Here is a 16,558-nt window from a genome sequence, read left to right as displayed (position 1 = left end):
TTTTCAAGCTATTTTCATTAGTTTTCCGTATAATTAATCAATGTAGTTCTTTGTGTTTTACCATTTTAACCTTACAACCTAAGCTTTGCAGGCTAATCAATTCTTTCATGTATGTGCCCCAATAAATTATGAACCCTACTAGGGTACGCATTTCCTACCGTCATTGATAAGTTACTCACGAAAGTGTGAGATCTTTTGTAGTTTAGCATGAGAGTTATCTTTATTAGACAACTCTATCAAAGTTTCTCTTGTTTACGTGTTGCAGTAGTTAGAACTATCTTAAAGAAGATGTAATCGATACTTGTACATTTATATATGGTTTAGTTAATAATTTTTAACATGTATTTAAGCTTGGGATTCTAGCAATTATTTTCATTCGCGTGATTTTTGAATTTGTCAAACTGAATTACCATCATGAAAAGGAATTGTACTGAGAAAAAAGAACTGCAAAATTTGGGATTTGGTCACGTTTCAAAACTTGCTACATCAATTCCATCAAACAAGAAACACCAAAGTAATGCTACTTCTAGGAGGTATGATAACGAAATGCGTCTTTCTTCTTCGAATTCAATCTTCCTTGTTTCGCCTGCGCGCTTGTGACAACGAAAAAGAAGATGAAGAGCCCTGCAGAATGAAAAGATTGCAGTAAGGTGTGAGCGCAAAATTTGCTTTAGATCGTGCTGGAGAAATGAATAGAGATTAACTGTTCATTAGAAGCATCATCCTCACCGTTGGATCATTTTCGCATTAGATCAGCCACACCCCTTTTACCTGGGGGAAAAGAGCAAAGTGAATGTTAGATACAGAAACATCAATTTCTTTAATGTGAGGTTTAACATTAACAAACTAAACTGTCACTCAACAAAAATTAACACACGAAAGATGGCAAGATAATGAGAAACCGGGATTAAAACCCTATCAAAGCAAGCTTAGGACACGGCTTTAAGTACTCAAAAGGATAATGCCTCTATGAATCTTAAAGGGAGTAACATAAAAACCTTCAATAATTGAAGGAAAAAAATCGATAGATATAGCTGTTTGTGTGTAGCACTAACCTCTTTGGGGAAAGGGAGTTGTAGACCCACCAGCAGAGATCGTAGTTGTTCGGTAGTAGCACACAGGAGTCTTGTTTCAACCCGAAAAGTGGCTGAGATGGGAAAGGTGCAGAACAACAAATTGGCTGATCGGGCAAGAAAATAGAGAAAAAAAAGTTAACCAATGATCATCAATTAAAACCTTTTACGATTAAAAGTAAAAACTAAAAATAAAAACTTACAGCTCCTTGACTAAAACCCATTAGGCTGCTTGTAGCACCAGCAGCAGTGGGGATCCCCAAACCAAAGCCAGTAGGAGGATTACTGAATGGCTGAGAAAATGGAGTGGTAAAAGCACCACCAAAAGAGACACGGTGACAAGGTTTGTGAAGGATAGGAGTTTGATTTAGCTGGAGCAGAAATGAATGTGCAGAGCTTGACTAACTAAAGAGAGTCAGAGATGAGGTTTGTGACAGTGTAAAAGGACCTGGTTGAGGTACAAGAAATCGCAAAACTTGATGAACTGAATGGCGTAGACGTTGTTGTAAAACCTGTATTAGTGAAGGATGGAGCTTTTGGCGTAAACATTGTGGCATTAAAAGGACTCGATGCATGAGAAAATGTCTGTACAGGATTCAAAGGGGTTTGGCTGTGAGGTAGTAGTGCCAAAGCCACTCCTAACAGCAGGAGCTGAACCACCTGGAAGTCGAAATTATAACATTTTGAACATAGCATATGTCATTATTGCTGTGAAATGCGGCAAAATTTCCAAGATACTGAAAAGTTAAAACTAGAAACCGTACCTTCATCCCTGTGTTGTTGGCCCCCAAAAATTGGTAGAGTGGCTCCACCGCCTGAAGGCGGTGTGCTGGAAGCACTAAAAGCTGGGATGCAGGTTGAGCCAGATGTAACAGACAAACAGAAACCTACAAAATAAGTTTACTTCATAATCATGATCCAAATTCATTTTGCAAGGAAAGAATTCAAGCCACTCATAATTGCAGTTTAATACAGCAGATGAAACTAAGTATGCAAGCGAAGTTCAATAATCTCGTATGTAAGCAACTGAAATGGTAAATGATTCTGAATAACCATCTTTCACCTCAATCTGAAACAGTTGAGGTCTAGTGGACAGAAAGTGGAGAAATTCAATTTAATCCACCGGCTTACCAGCAATTGATGACGCACGAGTTGATGAAGGGTTGATCAAAACGAGGACCACTTGAAGCATCAAAATTGGGGTGGCTTGAAGTACCAAAGATAGAGCTAGATGAACCCAAAGCCGGGGTGCATGAAACCAACGCTCCACTAGATATCCCAAATCCAAATGCAGCTCCTGTGCTTCCAAACGTAGGACTTGTTGTCAAACCAAAGAGCGCAAAGCTTGTAGTACCAAAAGCTGGTGTGCTCGCAATGTCAAAGTTCCAGATACATGGCAAACCAAAGGGAACAGACAACCAGAAACCTGCACACTAATTTATGTACTTCAAAAATCAAGATAAAATAAATTTTGCAAGGGAAGAATTCTAGCAAGGTAAACAATCGCATACTTAGAAAGTGACGTTGTACGCAATTTCTAATAACCATCTTTCAGGCTTACCAATAATTGATGATGATGAGCTAGGTGTAGAAGATGCTCCGAAGGAGGCATTGTATTTTTAAAAGTTTGCGCGGATGAAGCACCAGTTGTTGTGGAGAGAGGTTCTGTTGGGGTTTAAAAATGCTTCACTACTTGGAGAGGTTTATCTCACAAAAAAAAATGTAACGCAGCGGAATTGATAGGCAAGAGAAAGAAAGAATTCTCAAAGTATTACACAAGGTTTTTATTCACTCACAAACTTAGTACAAAAGGAAACACTCAAACACTCTTAGAAGCTTTGTTGCTTCTTCTTACTTCTTACTTGACACTCTCACTTCTTACTACTTGCTCTCTTGGTTGTTACAAATGGTGTGGATGCCTTCTCCTTTTATAGGCATGGATGGAACCTTGGAGAAGTATGAAAACATCATGCTAGAGATATCTAGATAATTCCACTACCTTCCTAAGCTAGAATTATCTACACTAATCTTGTATGTTGGTGGAATCCTCACCATTCTTCTAGACTCTTCCACCAACTTGAACTTTGCTAGAATTCTCTAGCATGTGCATGGATCTTTCTTTGTGTATGGGCCAGATCAATTATCTTTGGGCCAAGACAAGATTACAATTCAACATCCCCCCTTAATCTTGTCTTGTGACGCCAATTGAGTTTCTTAGTCTGACAAAGTCTTCTTGTTTGAGTGGCTTGGTGAATATGTCGGCAACTTGGTCTTGAGACTTCACGTATTCCACTTGCACATCCTTTCTTGCAATGCACTCTCTTAAGAAATGATAACGGGTATCTATGTGTTTGCTCCTGTCATGGAATACTGGATTCTTTGCTAGAGCTATTGCAGACTTGTTGTCGACGTAGATCTTTGTTGGCTCTTCTTGTCGCATTCTCAATTCTTTCAGCAAGTTTCTCAGCCAGATTGCATGGCAGATACATGAAGTAGCAGCTACATATTCAGCTTCGCAGGTAGAGAGAGTGACAATTGGTTGCTTCTTCGACATCCATGTGAATGCAGTGTCTCCCATGAAGAACACAAATCCAGTAGTGCTTTTTCTATCGTCGGAATCTCCTGCCCAATCACTGTCGCTATATCCAACAAGTTTGTAGTTATCAGAACTTGAATAAAACAAGCCAAAGTTAACAGTACCTTTGAGGTATCGAAGAATTCTTTTGGCCGTTTTCAAATGTGTTGTTGTGGGATTCTCCATGTGGCGACTGATTAATCCGACAGCATAGAGAATATCTGGTCTTGTGCAAGTCAAGTAGCGCAAGCTTCCAACTAGACTCTTGAAAAATGTTGGATCTACACTTTCTCCTTTGTCATACTTGGTTAGTTTGACTCCGCACTCCATTGGCGTGCTCACGGGCTTGCAGTCGTCCATTTTGAACTTTTTCAGTATCTCCTTTGTGTAGCTTTCTTGGGAGATGAAAATTCCTTCTTCGTTCTGCTTGACTTCAATGCCTAGGTAATATGCCATCAACCCGATGTCGGTCATCTCAAATTCTTTGGTCATCACTCTCTTGAACTCTTCAAACATGCTTGGATTACTCCCGGTGAAGATTAGATCATCCACATATAAGCACACAATCAAAATATCTCCATCTTTGACTTTGACGTAGAGAGCATGTTCATGAGGGCACTTGATGAAGTTGTTTTCCTGAAAGTACTTGTCGATGCGACTATTCCATGCTCGTGGCGCTTGTTTTAACCCATAGAGGGCTTTCTTCAGCTTCAGAACTTTGTCTTCATGCCCTTTGATCTCATAGCCTGACGGTTGCTGAATGTAGACTTCTTCTTCAAGAACTCCATTTAGGAAGGCGGACTTCACATCCATTTGTTGAATCTTCCAACTGTTTTGGGCTGCTAAAGAAATTAGTAATCGTATAGTTTCCAACCGAGCAACGGGTGCGAATACCTCATCATAGTCGATTCCGGCTCTTTGACTATAGCCTTTCACCACTAGTCTTGCCTTGTATCTTTCGAGCTCTCCATTGGCATTTTTCTTTGTCTTGTACACCCACTTGACTCCGATGGCTTTGTGTCCTTTCGGAAGAATAGCGAGTTCCCATGTATCATTCTTCTGGATTGCTTCAATTTCTTCATCCATTGCTTTCCTCCACTTAGTATCTTGCACTGCTTCTTGGAAGTCGACTGGTTCACAATCAGCAAAGAGACAGAAAAGTGTAAGATTATCAAGTCTTTCAGCTACCTCATAAAGGTCTCGTATACTTCTTGTGCGTGGTACTTCTCTTTCATTTAGACTCCCACTTGACAATGCTGATGCTGATGAATTACCATGATTGGTTGATGTTGGTGAAGCAGGTGGAGTAGTGGATTCTTGTTGAACCTCTCTTGCTTGCTCCATCATCCCTTGTTCATTATCTTCTTCAAATTGAGGAAAGAAGTGAAGATCACCTGCATGCGGGCCAAAATCCCATTCTCCTTCTTCATCGAACATCACGTCTCGACTGATCACCGTCTTCCCATTGTTTGGATTATACAGCTTATAGCCTTTTGAATTGGTGTCATAGCCGATGAAGATGAACTTCTCACTTTTGTCGTCGAGTTTGGTTCTCCTCTCGTCTGGTACATGTACATGGGCTATGCTTCCAAAAACTCTTAGATGAGAAATACCTGGTTTTCTTCCACTCCATGCTTCTTGCGGAGTTTTTCCCCACACACTTCTTGTTGGAGACCGATTGGATAGGTAGACAGCACATGCTACAGCTTCTGCCCATAATTCCTTAGGCAATTTCTTGCTTTTGAGCATGCTTCGAGCCATGTCGAGGATGGTTCGATTTTTTCTTTCCGCCACTCCATTTTGTTGAGGGGATCTTGGAACTGTCAAAGGTCGACGAATTCCATTTGCTTCACAAAACTCTTGAAATTCCTTCGAAGTGAACTCTCCTCCTCGATCAGATCTCATGGCTTTGATCTTGCAACCACTCTCCTTTTCTACAGCGGCTTTGAACTTCTTGAATACTCCAAAGACTTCTGATTTCTGCTTCAAGAAATACACCCAGGTTTTTCTTGAAAAATCATCAATGAAGAGAAGGAAATAATTATTTTTACCCAAAGAGCTTGGTTTTATTGGACCGCACACATCGGTGTGAATGAGCTCGAGTGGCTTCTGGGCTCTTGTGGTCGACTCCTTTGGAAAGCTTTTCCTGAACTGTTTCCCAAGTAAACATCCTTCACAAACTTGATCAGGGTGGCTGATGCACGGTAAGCCTCGCACCATCTCCTTCTTAGATAATAACTCCAATCCCCCAAAGTTAAGATGCCCAAAACGAAGATGCCAAAGCCAAGATATGTCTTTGTAACATATCTTGAGACACTTTGCAACATCGTTTTGAATGTTCATGGGAAACATCCTATTCTTTGACATTTTCGCCTTGGCAATTAATCTTCCTTTGTCATCTCTAAGAAAAAGGATATAATTTTTCGTATGAAAATCATAACCTTTTTCTAAGAGTAAACCCAAACTCAAAATGTTGCTTTTCATATTGGGCACGTAGTAGACATTCGAAATTAATTGGTGACCCCCATTTTCCAGGGGAATAAGGATGTTACCTTTTCCTTTTACGGGTATTTTGGATTCATCTCCAAAAGAAACGTTACCACTCACTGATTCATTGAGCTCTACGAAGATGCTTCTTCTTCCGCACATGTGGTTGCTGGCACCGGTGTCAAGGTACCATGTATAGTCTTGGTCTCCATCATTGTTCTTGCATGCTAGTAGCACAACGCCATTCTCTTCTTGCTCTTCTTTCACATAATTGACCTTCTCATCAAGTCTGCTGTTTGGAGATCTACATTCCCAAGCATAATGCCCAAACTTTTGACAATTATAGCATTGAACTTGAGATTTTTCATACCTTGAGTTTGAGCGTCCTCTTCCGCGACCTTTTGTTGAGCTTTCTCCTCTTTCGTAGTTGCTATGGTTGTTTAAGTTCCAACCACATCCACGCCCATGTCCACGTCCGCGACCTCGACCACGACTTCTTCCGTATCGGCTTCTCTCGTTGTCGAAGCTTTCTTCTTTCTTCTTTGGCTGAACATGCGTCTTAAGGAGCTGCTCATCATTCCCTTGCCTCTTCTTATGTTTCTCTTCATATGCTTGTAGTGAACCCATTAATTGCTCTATACTAATTTCTTCCAAGTTTTTAGTTTCTTCAATCGTCACGACAATGTGCTCGAACTTGGGGTCCAACGAGCGTAGTATCTTCTCCATAATTCTAACATCTTCTAACTTTTCTCCGTTTCTTTTTAATTGATTGGAAACGGCTAAGACTCTTGAGAAATAATCAGAGATTGATTCAGACCCTTTCATTTGTAGAGATTCGAACTCACCTCTTAATACTTGAAGACGAACCTTTTTCACTTGTTCGGCTCCTTTGTAAGAGGTTTGAAGCTTCTCCCATGCTTGCTTGGCAGAGGTTGCACTCGAGACCTTCTCAAAGCCATTGTCATCTAATGCTTGGTAGATGAGGTAGAGAGCCTTCTTGTCTCTCTTTCTTGAATCTTTCAAACTCTCCTTCTGGGATTGAGACAGAGTAGCTTCATCTTTTGGCTCAGTGTAGCCTTTCTCCACGACTTCCCAGACATCATGTGCACCCAAAAGGGCCTTCATTTTGATACTCCAATTATCGAAGTTGTTGCTGTCGAGCACTGGAACTTGGAAGGCTGCCATAGCATTGCTAGCCATAGCTCTGGTACCACTTTGTTGGGGTTTAAAAATGCTTCACTACTTGGAGAGGTTTATGTCACAAAGAAAAATGTAACGCAGCGGAATTGATAGGCAAGAGAAAGAAAGAATTCTCAAAGTATTACACAAGGTTTTTATTCACTCACAAACTTAGTACAAAAGGAAACACTCAAACACTCTTAGAAGCTTTGTTGCTTCTTCTTACTTCTTACTTGACACTCTCACTTCTTACTACTTGCTCTCTTGGTTGTTACAAATGGTATGGATGCCTTCTCCTTTTATAGGCATGGATGGAACCTTGGAGAAGTATGAGAACATCATGCTAGAGATATCTAGATAATTCCACTACCTTCCTAAGCTAGAATTATCTACACTAATCTTGTATGTTGGTGGAATCCTCACCATTCTTCTAGACTCTTCCACCAACTTGAACTTTGCTAGAATTCTCTAGCATGTGCATGGATCTTTCTTTGTGTATGGGCCGGATCAATTATCTTTGGGCCAAGACAAGATTACAATTCAACAGGTTCTGTGCCAAATACACAATTCTGACCGCACCTGCAGAGATCGGGAGCAGAAGCATCGTTGTTGTTCCGCTCACGCTCAAAGGCCGATGGGAACAGACTTGGCCTTCTAGATGATTGTCCATTAGCTGTTAAGCAATATTCAATGAATTCCCAGCCGCGTATTGGCATACTAGATGAAAGTTACGGAGAACCGGAAACATTCTTAAGTTACTGAAAAGTTTTAACTAGAATTCATACCTTTATCCTCCCAACGGAGTTCTTCATGTCTTTTGTCTTTATATTCTAGGATTTCTGATATTGAATCCAATTTCTCCGCTTCATTATTCCGATGCGATAAGGGAGTTGCTGATACCAGATGAAAATTACAGAAAACAATCATTCACATATGCAACACTTTGAAAATTACTGAATGCAATTAACAAGGAAAACAAAAATCTTGACTCCTGGCTCATATTAAAAGATTGAGATGAGAAAACTTACAGTTAGTCCGACCCGGGAAATGGATTCATGAACATCTTCAGTGCTTGTGGAGATCAAGCTGAAATAAGAATAGAAGAGAAAATTAACAACACTTCCACTCTAGTCCAGTGATCGTCTTTTCATTCGCCCAATTACACATTGGTAATTTTGCAATCGCAACAATTTCAGTGAGAGTAAATTGGATTATTGATTCTTAAACTATGACCGAACTGTAGCTTTGGATCCTAAATAATAATAAGAATCCATCAAAATTGGTATGATGTAGAGCATTGATCCTTGATTTCGATTCGTGGCAAAATTAAGCATATTGACACACACGGATGAAAAATTCTAACAAAGTAAGGACTGAGGCTCCACGTTTTGTCAAATTCGGATACCAGTTTTATTGAATATTTAATTCAAGAACCAATGCTACGATTAGGTCCTAATGCTTCAACAATCTCTTTCAGTGATTCAATATTGAGAGAAATCGCTTAGATACGAGTTTAATTATCAAAGCAAACAATTAATTAACACATTATGATCTGATAAACACAGAAGAACCATAAACGTTAGGGTTTTGCAAAGTATCTAATCGGAGTGAGTGAGTGAAATTGAGAGAGAGAGAGAGAGCGGGAGGTTTTAAGTTTGCGTGTGTTGCACGAAAGAAGGGGCGGAGCGCGGGAGGCTTACGTCAGTATTTGCAATAATAGGCATAGCGTTCAAATTAGGTCCGTATAGAAGAAATATATTCACAAATTATAATATTAGTATTTTGTTAATTATTTTAAATGTATGGAAAAATATTTTAGATGTATGGAAAATTCAAATAAAAATAAAAGAGGTACGAAGAAATATATATATATTTATATACAAAATGTCCTCGTCTAGTTCCAATCAGTAGTTAAGGCAGCCCCAGAAGACCTTTGTTTTTAGGGTTTAGGCTTTTGCTATCCTCATTTTTATCAAACAATTGGACTAAAGTTTTTCTCCTTGTTCATGTGTTATTGCAGTAGTTAGGGACAATTTTATTAATTTTGAATGTAAGTGATATTCCTTCTATAAACCACAGTACTAAGGGGAGGGGAGATGGTTTGAATTTGGGACATGATAAATTGAAGAGGAATTGTCCTAATCACTATGGCAATTTACCACTTGCATAGTGAGTGACAATCTTAAAGATGTAATCAATATTTGGAAATTTATATAGGTCTTGTTAATCATTTGTTAAGATGAATTAATCCTTGGTTGCCAGAACTTTAATTCTCTTTATTATGTCAAAGCTCATAACAACCTGAACAGAAATTGTATTGAAAGAAAAAGAACTGCAAATTTGCCATTTTGTTTTGGTCACAATTCCAAACTAGTTACATCAATTCTATTAAACAAACAAAACACCTAAGTAATGCTACTTGTAGGATGTAGATTTTGCTAGACTTGTTTCTTCTTCGAATTCAATCCTCGTTTGCTTGCTTTGCCTGCGCACCTTTCACCATGAAAAGGAAGACGAAGAACCGTGCAAAAGGAAAAATATTGCAATAAGATGTGTGAGCACAGATTCGCATTAGATCGTGCTGAAAAACGATGTAAGAGTTCATTAGATGCATCATCATCCTCACCTTTCGATCATTTTCCTCACGACTATGCATGCTTGAATTTCTTTCAATGATCACCTGCAGCCTCCTCATTTCCTGACGGAAAACAACGACAAAGTGAATTCCACATTCAGTAACATCCCATTTTCGTTAATGTGAGGTTTAACACACTGAACTATCACTCAATAGACATTAACACGAAAACTAAGTTAGATTGATGCTAAGATAATGAGGACGGGATCAAAAACCTATCAAACTTAGGGCAAGACGGGTGTATTGAGGAACTTTTACTGCACAGATGTATAATGCCTCCATGAATCTTTAGGGAGTAAAATAAAAACCTTCGATTGAAGAAAAAATTGATACAGCTGTTTGTATGTGGCACTAACCTCTAGTGGAAGGGGTGTTGTAGACCCACTAGAGGAAGTCGTAGTTTGTACGGCATCAGGAGTACCTGTTTGTGCAACAGACGGCATGCAACCGAATAGGCCATGATTACATGTCGAAGTTGTTGCTGGAGCTGGAGAAGGAAATGCAAATGTAGATGCGGGTCCATTTGATGATGAAGATGCATAAAGATTGGGTGTAGATGAGGCTCCAAAGACCGCAGCAGTAATGGATGGATTTTGTGGAGCAGATATATTAGATACAGTAGAGGTATTGGACAGACTCAAAGATGTTTGAGCAAATGTCGGTGCAGGTTTCTTGGTAAGCAAGGTAAAGTGAGTCACACCACCAAGAGCCGGTCCACCTGAAATTTAAGATGGGAAATTAATCATACGTAGAACATAGCAAAGGCCATCATTCCTCACAATAAATTCTTCTGCGTTATCCAAACTTTATAAAACAAAATTTACCTTTATCCCCCAATTGATAATTCTGCCATCTGATTTCCTCGTGAGATCTGTCTCCATAAATTGGCATTGACGATATTGAGTGGAATTTTTCATCCGGCCGACGCTCAGAAACTGGCTTCCCCAGAGCAGTGTTTCCAGTTGTTGATTGAGCTCCTGAATCATAAAGTATATGAATATGATACAGATAGAATGAAACAAAACACAACGACCTTCACAAATAAAACAAAATACTCACCACATGAAGCGCATAACTGGCAGCAACCGGACATATAACTTAATTGACCAAACGCAGGGATTGATGAAAAGCTTTCAAACCCATTCTGTCCAAGAATTCCGGTCGAACCACCTGTGTTGCCTACAAAGCCAAAGACAACAATTGATGAAATCAGTACCAACGGCTATAACCATTCAAAATGCATAAAACATGTTACCTTGCGGAGTTTGACTAACAATGTTGAAGACTGAACCACTACTCTGAAGAGGCTGAGATGACACGAACAAAGGCTGCACAGAAAACAGAAATAGGGCAAAAAGTTAGCCAAAACCATCAATTAAAATCTGTTCAATTAAAAATATATGGGAGAAAAAGAAACTTACAGTAGCCTGACCAAAAGCAATTGGGTTGCTTGTAGAACTAGCCGCAGAGGAGCTCCAAAAGCAATTGGGTTGCTTGAAGATGGTTGAAGAAGTGATGGTGCAGGATGCAAAGGATTCGGCTGTGAGGTAGAAATGTCAATGGTACTCCCACCGGCAGGAAATTGAACACCTGGAAGAAAAAGTTATAACGGATTACTTAGTAAACTTTGACAAATGCGGAAAAAATTCCGAGTTACTGAAAATTTTGAACTAGAAAGCATACCTTTCCCCAATTTATAATCTTCCACACGGAGTTCTTCGTGACTTTTGTCTTTATATTCTGGCATTGCAGATATTGACTCCACTTTCCTACCATCATCAACTGCAGGAGTTGCAGTGTATGAAGCCACGCTACTACCCTTGCGTTGTTGGCCACCAAAAGCTGACTGCCCGGTGTTCCCAATTGTTGTTGATTGACTTACTGCACCACAAAATAAAACAGAACAGAATGAGGCATTCCTTTACTGTAATAAAACAATTCAAAACCAACACCCATATACCTCTAAAATACTCACCAAATGGAAAACACTGTGATCCAAAAGGAGACGAAGCACCAAATGGGCTGCTACTGAATCTGAAACTTGATTGGGTAAATGCGGAAGTTGGTGAAGAGCTCAAATGTTGTGTACTACTAAATGAACCAAAACCAATAGTACTTGAAGCACCAAAAGCTTGGTTGCTTGAAGTACCGACGGTGGAGCTAGATGAACCAAAAGCTGGGGTGTTTGAAGCTCCAAATGATCCACCATAAGACCCATCTCCTCTGCTTCCGAACATAGGACTTATCGTTCTAGCAAAGGGCGAGAAGCCTGTTGCACCAAAAGCTGGTGTGCTAGCAGAGGCAAAGGCTGGGATGCATGTCGAACTGAAGGGAACAAACATCCAGAAACCTGCACAGTAACTTATGTACTTCATAAATCATAATCAAAATATATTTTTCAAGGAAAGAATCCTAGGACACTTTCCGACTACGTAAACAGGTGAAGTTCCCACAATATACAAAATTTGTTTCACAAGTCAGCTCATAGATCCAGTACTAAATCAGAAACAAATGTGTAGCGAACATAATGTTTTCAACAACATATTAATGTCATACAGAAACCACCACTTATATATAGGCATAAACTTTCGGGGAAAAAGAAAATTAAGGAACTCAAATTGGGGTTTAATGTAGGGGACAAAACTAGATATGCAAGCACAGGTAAACAATCGCATGCTTAAGAAAGTGACATTGTACATGATTTCTAATAACCATCTTTAACCATAATGACATAGCACAGGTGGGAGGCGGCTTACCAGTAATTGGTGACAATGAGCTACTGGGACCAGGAGTATAAGGTACTCCAAAAGGAGGAAAGGGCCAAGAAGATTGCGCTGCTCCAAACAAACCATTTTCACCGCACCTGCAGAGATTGGGAGCAGAAGCGTTGTTGTTGCGCCACTCATGCTCCAAGAACGATTGGGAATAAAATGGGCTTCCAGACGAACTCCCACCTGCTGTTAAACAATATTCATCCATGAATTAAACTATTTTCCACAGAGAACAAACAAGAGATTATGCAGCACAAATACTCCCAGCTGGTTATAAATGCATACCAGATGAAAAAAACAGAAAACAATCATTCAAATATGGAATGAACTGAACATTACTGAATGCAGTTAACACGGTACAACGGAAATCTTGACTCATGGCTCATATGAAAAGATAGAGTCGAGAAAACTTACAGTGAGTTGAACCCCAGCCAGGAAACGGAAGGGAATCACCACCCATCTTCAGAGCTTGTGGAAATCAAAACTGAAACAACAACAGAACGAAAAGTTAAAAACACTTTGAAATTAAAATTAACGAAAACAGAGTCATATAGATGATGTTTAATAGCCCTCAAATACAATAAATTATCAAAAAATCCAAACTTTTGCATAAATCCTCAAAAGCCAATCTAGTCAGTAAATCCTCTATTCAATCGGTCCAATTACCCGTTAACGTAATTTTGCAGTTGCAACAATTTGAATAAGAGTAAATTGGCATGAAGGTTCAATGCTTCACATTTTGTCAAATTCAGACACAAAATTTGAAGGGTTTCTACTTCATGCCCTCATGAACGAAAATTACAATTAATTCATAGACGAAAGCTATAATTCAGTCGTTTAAGAACCAACGCTCCGATTTTCTCTTTACACATATAAATCTCGGGAGAAATCGCTCAAATAAAAGTTGAATTACTCACATTATAATGTGAGAAACAGAGAAAAACTGTAAGAGTAAGGGTTTTGCGAAGTACTTGAGATGGAGCGAAATTTTGATAGATCAAACGATAAAATGCGAGAGAGAGAATTAGGGTTTATTCTTTTTGGGAAGAGAGTCGCAGAGTTGGGGTTTAATTTGAGAGCGAGTAATTTATATAAGGATGAATGAATAGCGTTAATAGTAAGTAGAGAGCGCGAGTAAGTAAGCTTGGGTTGAAAAAAAGCGCGGAGTACGTAACTGTAGCGTTCAAATTAAGTCCATACCTTCAAACGATAAACAAAAAATTGCGTTTAAGTTGTTTCTTCTGTCGTTTTTGTAAAAGTGTTTCCTTTTTTTTTATTTATTTTGCTCTCATCAAAATATGTCCATTGTACTATAAATTTATTTATTTTTGTTTCAAATAAAGTTAGGTCTTCTAGAGAAAAAGTGACTATGACATTAATATATTAAACTCATATAAGAATTACATTTTTACAGGATGTTGAAAAGTTTCAATGTGATATACTAATATATTGATCTCGTGAGTTTAATATATTAAACTTATGAATACAATATATTAAACTCATGAGTATGATATTAATATATTGGACTCATACTAGTATAGCATTAGTGCAATAAGTATCAAGTTCAGGCTGCTTGATTACTATATCCAAGTATCACATTCATTCAAATTATTGTGGAAGCCCTAAAGTCTAAATTTGGTTATCACCCTTCTTAAGTGGTGAGCGTCACCACCATTGTAAGAAAACACCACTGTAACCAGAGTTAACCAATTTAATTTTTTTTTAATACATAAAATATATAATATTTGCAATTCCTTTCAAATTTGCTCTCATTAACTTGTGGGACTTTTAGCCATGTTTGCGGTGACATGGACATGTTATATATAGCAAGGTCACTTCCTGTGATTTTCACTTTGTAATCTTTTCCATATGAATGCAATTTGTAATCGGCCTGTTTGGTAGGTTGAATGGAACTGGGTCTTACGAATATAATTAGATTAGTAGGAACTTGTAAGACATAACTTGTAACTCATATAAAATGATATGTTAGATCCACTATGTTGTGGATTCATAAGTCCTCATGTTCAATTACGTTCATCTTACATTTTGACATAATAAACAATGAACTGAACTCAAGTCCATTTTAATTTATCATAACCTATCTCATCCAGCCTATTAAACAGGGCTTATGTGACCCCCATGTTGGGCTGGTAACGTGCTCTCAAGATGGTAACGCTCGCTAGCTCGCCCCAAAAATCCCTCGTGGCTTATGCAAAGGAAACTTATTCGTTTTATTTATTTTCTCAAGGTGCAGAAAAGAACCAAATTGACGTAGTTCCACACTCGATCCTCAATTGTTTGATTAGAAGTCAGATTTATCAAGCCGCAACTATTCACAATTCTATGATTTCTATCTACTAGCACTACCTAGTAGTATCACGCTTGTGTTCAATACAATTTTTTGTTTATGCGAATGTGACCAGAAAATAAGGCGGTACACATAAATCCCTTCATGTCTTCATCGGACTCTCAAGCTCCAAACTTTACCTGTCTAGAAACCTTGCTGCAACCGATAGATTCCAGAGCATAACATTACTATACACTGAGCCTGCAGATTCACACAAACCTGATGTAAGGTGGAGGCTGTACGTTTTCAAGGATGGCAAATTGGTTTCGAGTGAAGAACCCTTTTACGAATTGCATCGTCAAAGATTCCTCTTTTCGGGAGGGAAACGAGACTGGCAGACATTCCTACATTCCATCCGTCTTACAGCAAACAGCATGCTATTGTGTAATTCCAGCTAGTAGAAGAAAATCAAGTAAGGCCTTACTTAATTGACCTTGGAAGCACGAACAGAACATTTATTAATGGTAGTGCAATTGAACCTTAAAGGTATTATGAACTTGTCGAGAAGGACACAAATAGGTTTGGTAATAGTAGCCAGGAGTACGTGCTTCTTCATGAAAACTCTGCAACTGACTGACTGTTCCTGACATGTGACGGTGCAAAGTGGCAAAATTATGAAGATTGAGCATCAAATTTGAGCACATGTTATTTTCTAATCGAAATTTTTTGCTACTCTGTACTTGTTAGTGGCAGAAACAACCCCCAAATGTGTTTTTTCTCTTGCAGATTTGATCATCAACTGCTGTACTGGAGCTTTTTTTATTTTTACTTATTTATTCTTGCTAATATGGTGTATGGAAATGAGTGGATTATCAATAGCATCAATTTTGTACATGTCTATATGTTGCTTGTAACACAATATTGTTCCTTGGTTTGAGGAAACTTTACTTCTTTATTTTGGTTGGCACAATAATCCTGTTTAATTAAACATAATCGGGTTTCAAGAGTTTTTAAGAAAGGTTGATATTTTACAAATAATTTCATAATTGTTTCTTTTAGGTTATGATTGTTTTCTTGATGAATAAGAAGTCATGCTTTTGTATCAGATATTTTTCTTGATGATCAAATAAACTTTAAGATTATCTCATAGTATCTTCTAGAGTTTACTGTTTAATAATTCTTGTCATCGTTGTTGCTTTTGTCACTTTATATCAGCATATATTTTCTTCCTCGGGTACATAACCACCAATTGATTGAGAAAGTTTGAGATGATGGGAAATAGAGGCATGCGTGACTAAGCTCAGCTAAAACAACCGACTAATCTCTGTACTAATCACAGGACATATCACTCCTCAAAGTTCAAACCTTTATATATGCAAAGCATGAGGCAAAGGCTAAGTGGAATTACTAAAGATAGCAACTGAAGAAAAAGGTAGTATATATGGACATGCAAATTTGGGTCCCCAGTAAAGAGTGGTCATGGTCATCCCACAAAAGTAACTGCTTGATGGTCCTGGTGATGCCAGAAAGTAATTAATTTGACGTATAGAT

General features: G+C 38.6%; 1 protein-coding gene across 1 annotated transcript; it reads right to left on the bottom strand.

The window, feature by feature from the left end:
• Positions 1-9,558: 9,558 nt before the first annotated feature.
• On the bottom strand, positions 9,559-13,180 carry LOC137710113 (nuclear pore complex protein NUP98A-like). Its single transcript, XM_068449068.1, has 11 exons — positions 13,135-13,180; positions 12,706-12,906; positions 11,925-12,299; positions 11,633-11,830; positions 11,382-11,539; positions 11,205-11,277; positions 11,009-11,128; positions 10,774-10,926; positions 10,306-10,667; positions 9,941-10,012; positions 9,559-9,615 (listed from the first exon to the last, which is right to left on the bottom strand). The coding sequence occupies exons 1-11, from the start codon at positions 13,178-13,180 to the stop codon at positions 9,559-9,561; spliced, it is 1,815 nt and encodes a 604-aa protein (XP_068305169.1).
• Positions 13,181-16,558: the final 3,378 nt, after the last annotated feature.

This window comes from Pyrus communis, chromosome 12 (assembly GCF_963583255.1).
Source record: "Pyrus communis chromosome 12, drPyrComm1.1, whole genome shotgun sequence".
Classification (NCBI taxonomy): Eukaryota; Viridiplantae; Streptophyta; class Magnoliopsida; order Rosales; family Rosaceae; genus Pyrus; species Pyrus communis.
This window is presented reverse-complemented; position numbering and strand designations above follow the sequence as displayed.

Excerpts from the sequence above, each read along its gene's own strand:
- LOC137710113 (XM_068449068.1), bottom strand. The coding sequence starts at position 13,180 with ATGGGTGGTGATTCCCTTCCGTTTCCTGGCTGGGGTTCAACTCACT. Across the intron at positions 11,540-11,632 it reads AGATTATAAATTGGGGAAAG|GTGTTCAATTTCCTGCCGGT; the intron begins GTATGCTTTCTA and ends TTTTTCTTCCAG. Across the intron at positions 11,278-11,381 it reads AAGCAACCCAATTGCTTTTG|CCTTTGTTCGTGTCATCTCA; the intron begins GTCAGGCTACTG and ends TTTTCTGTGCAG.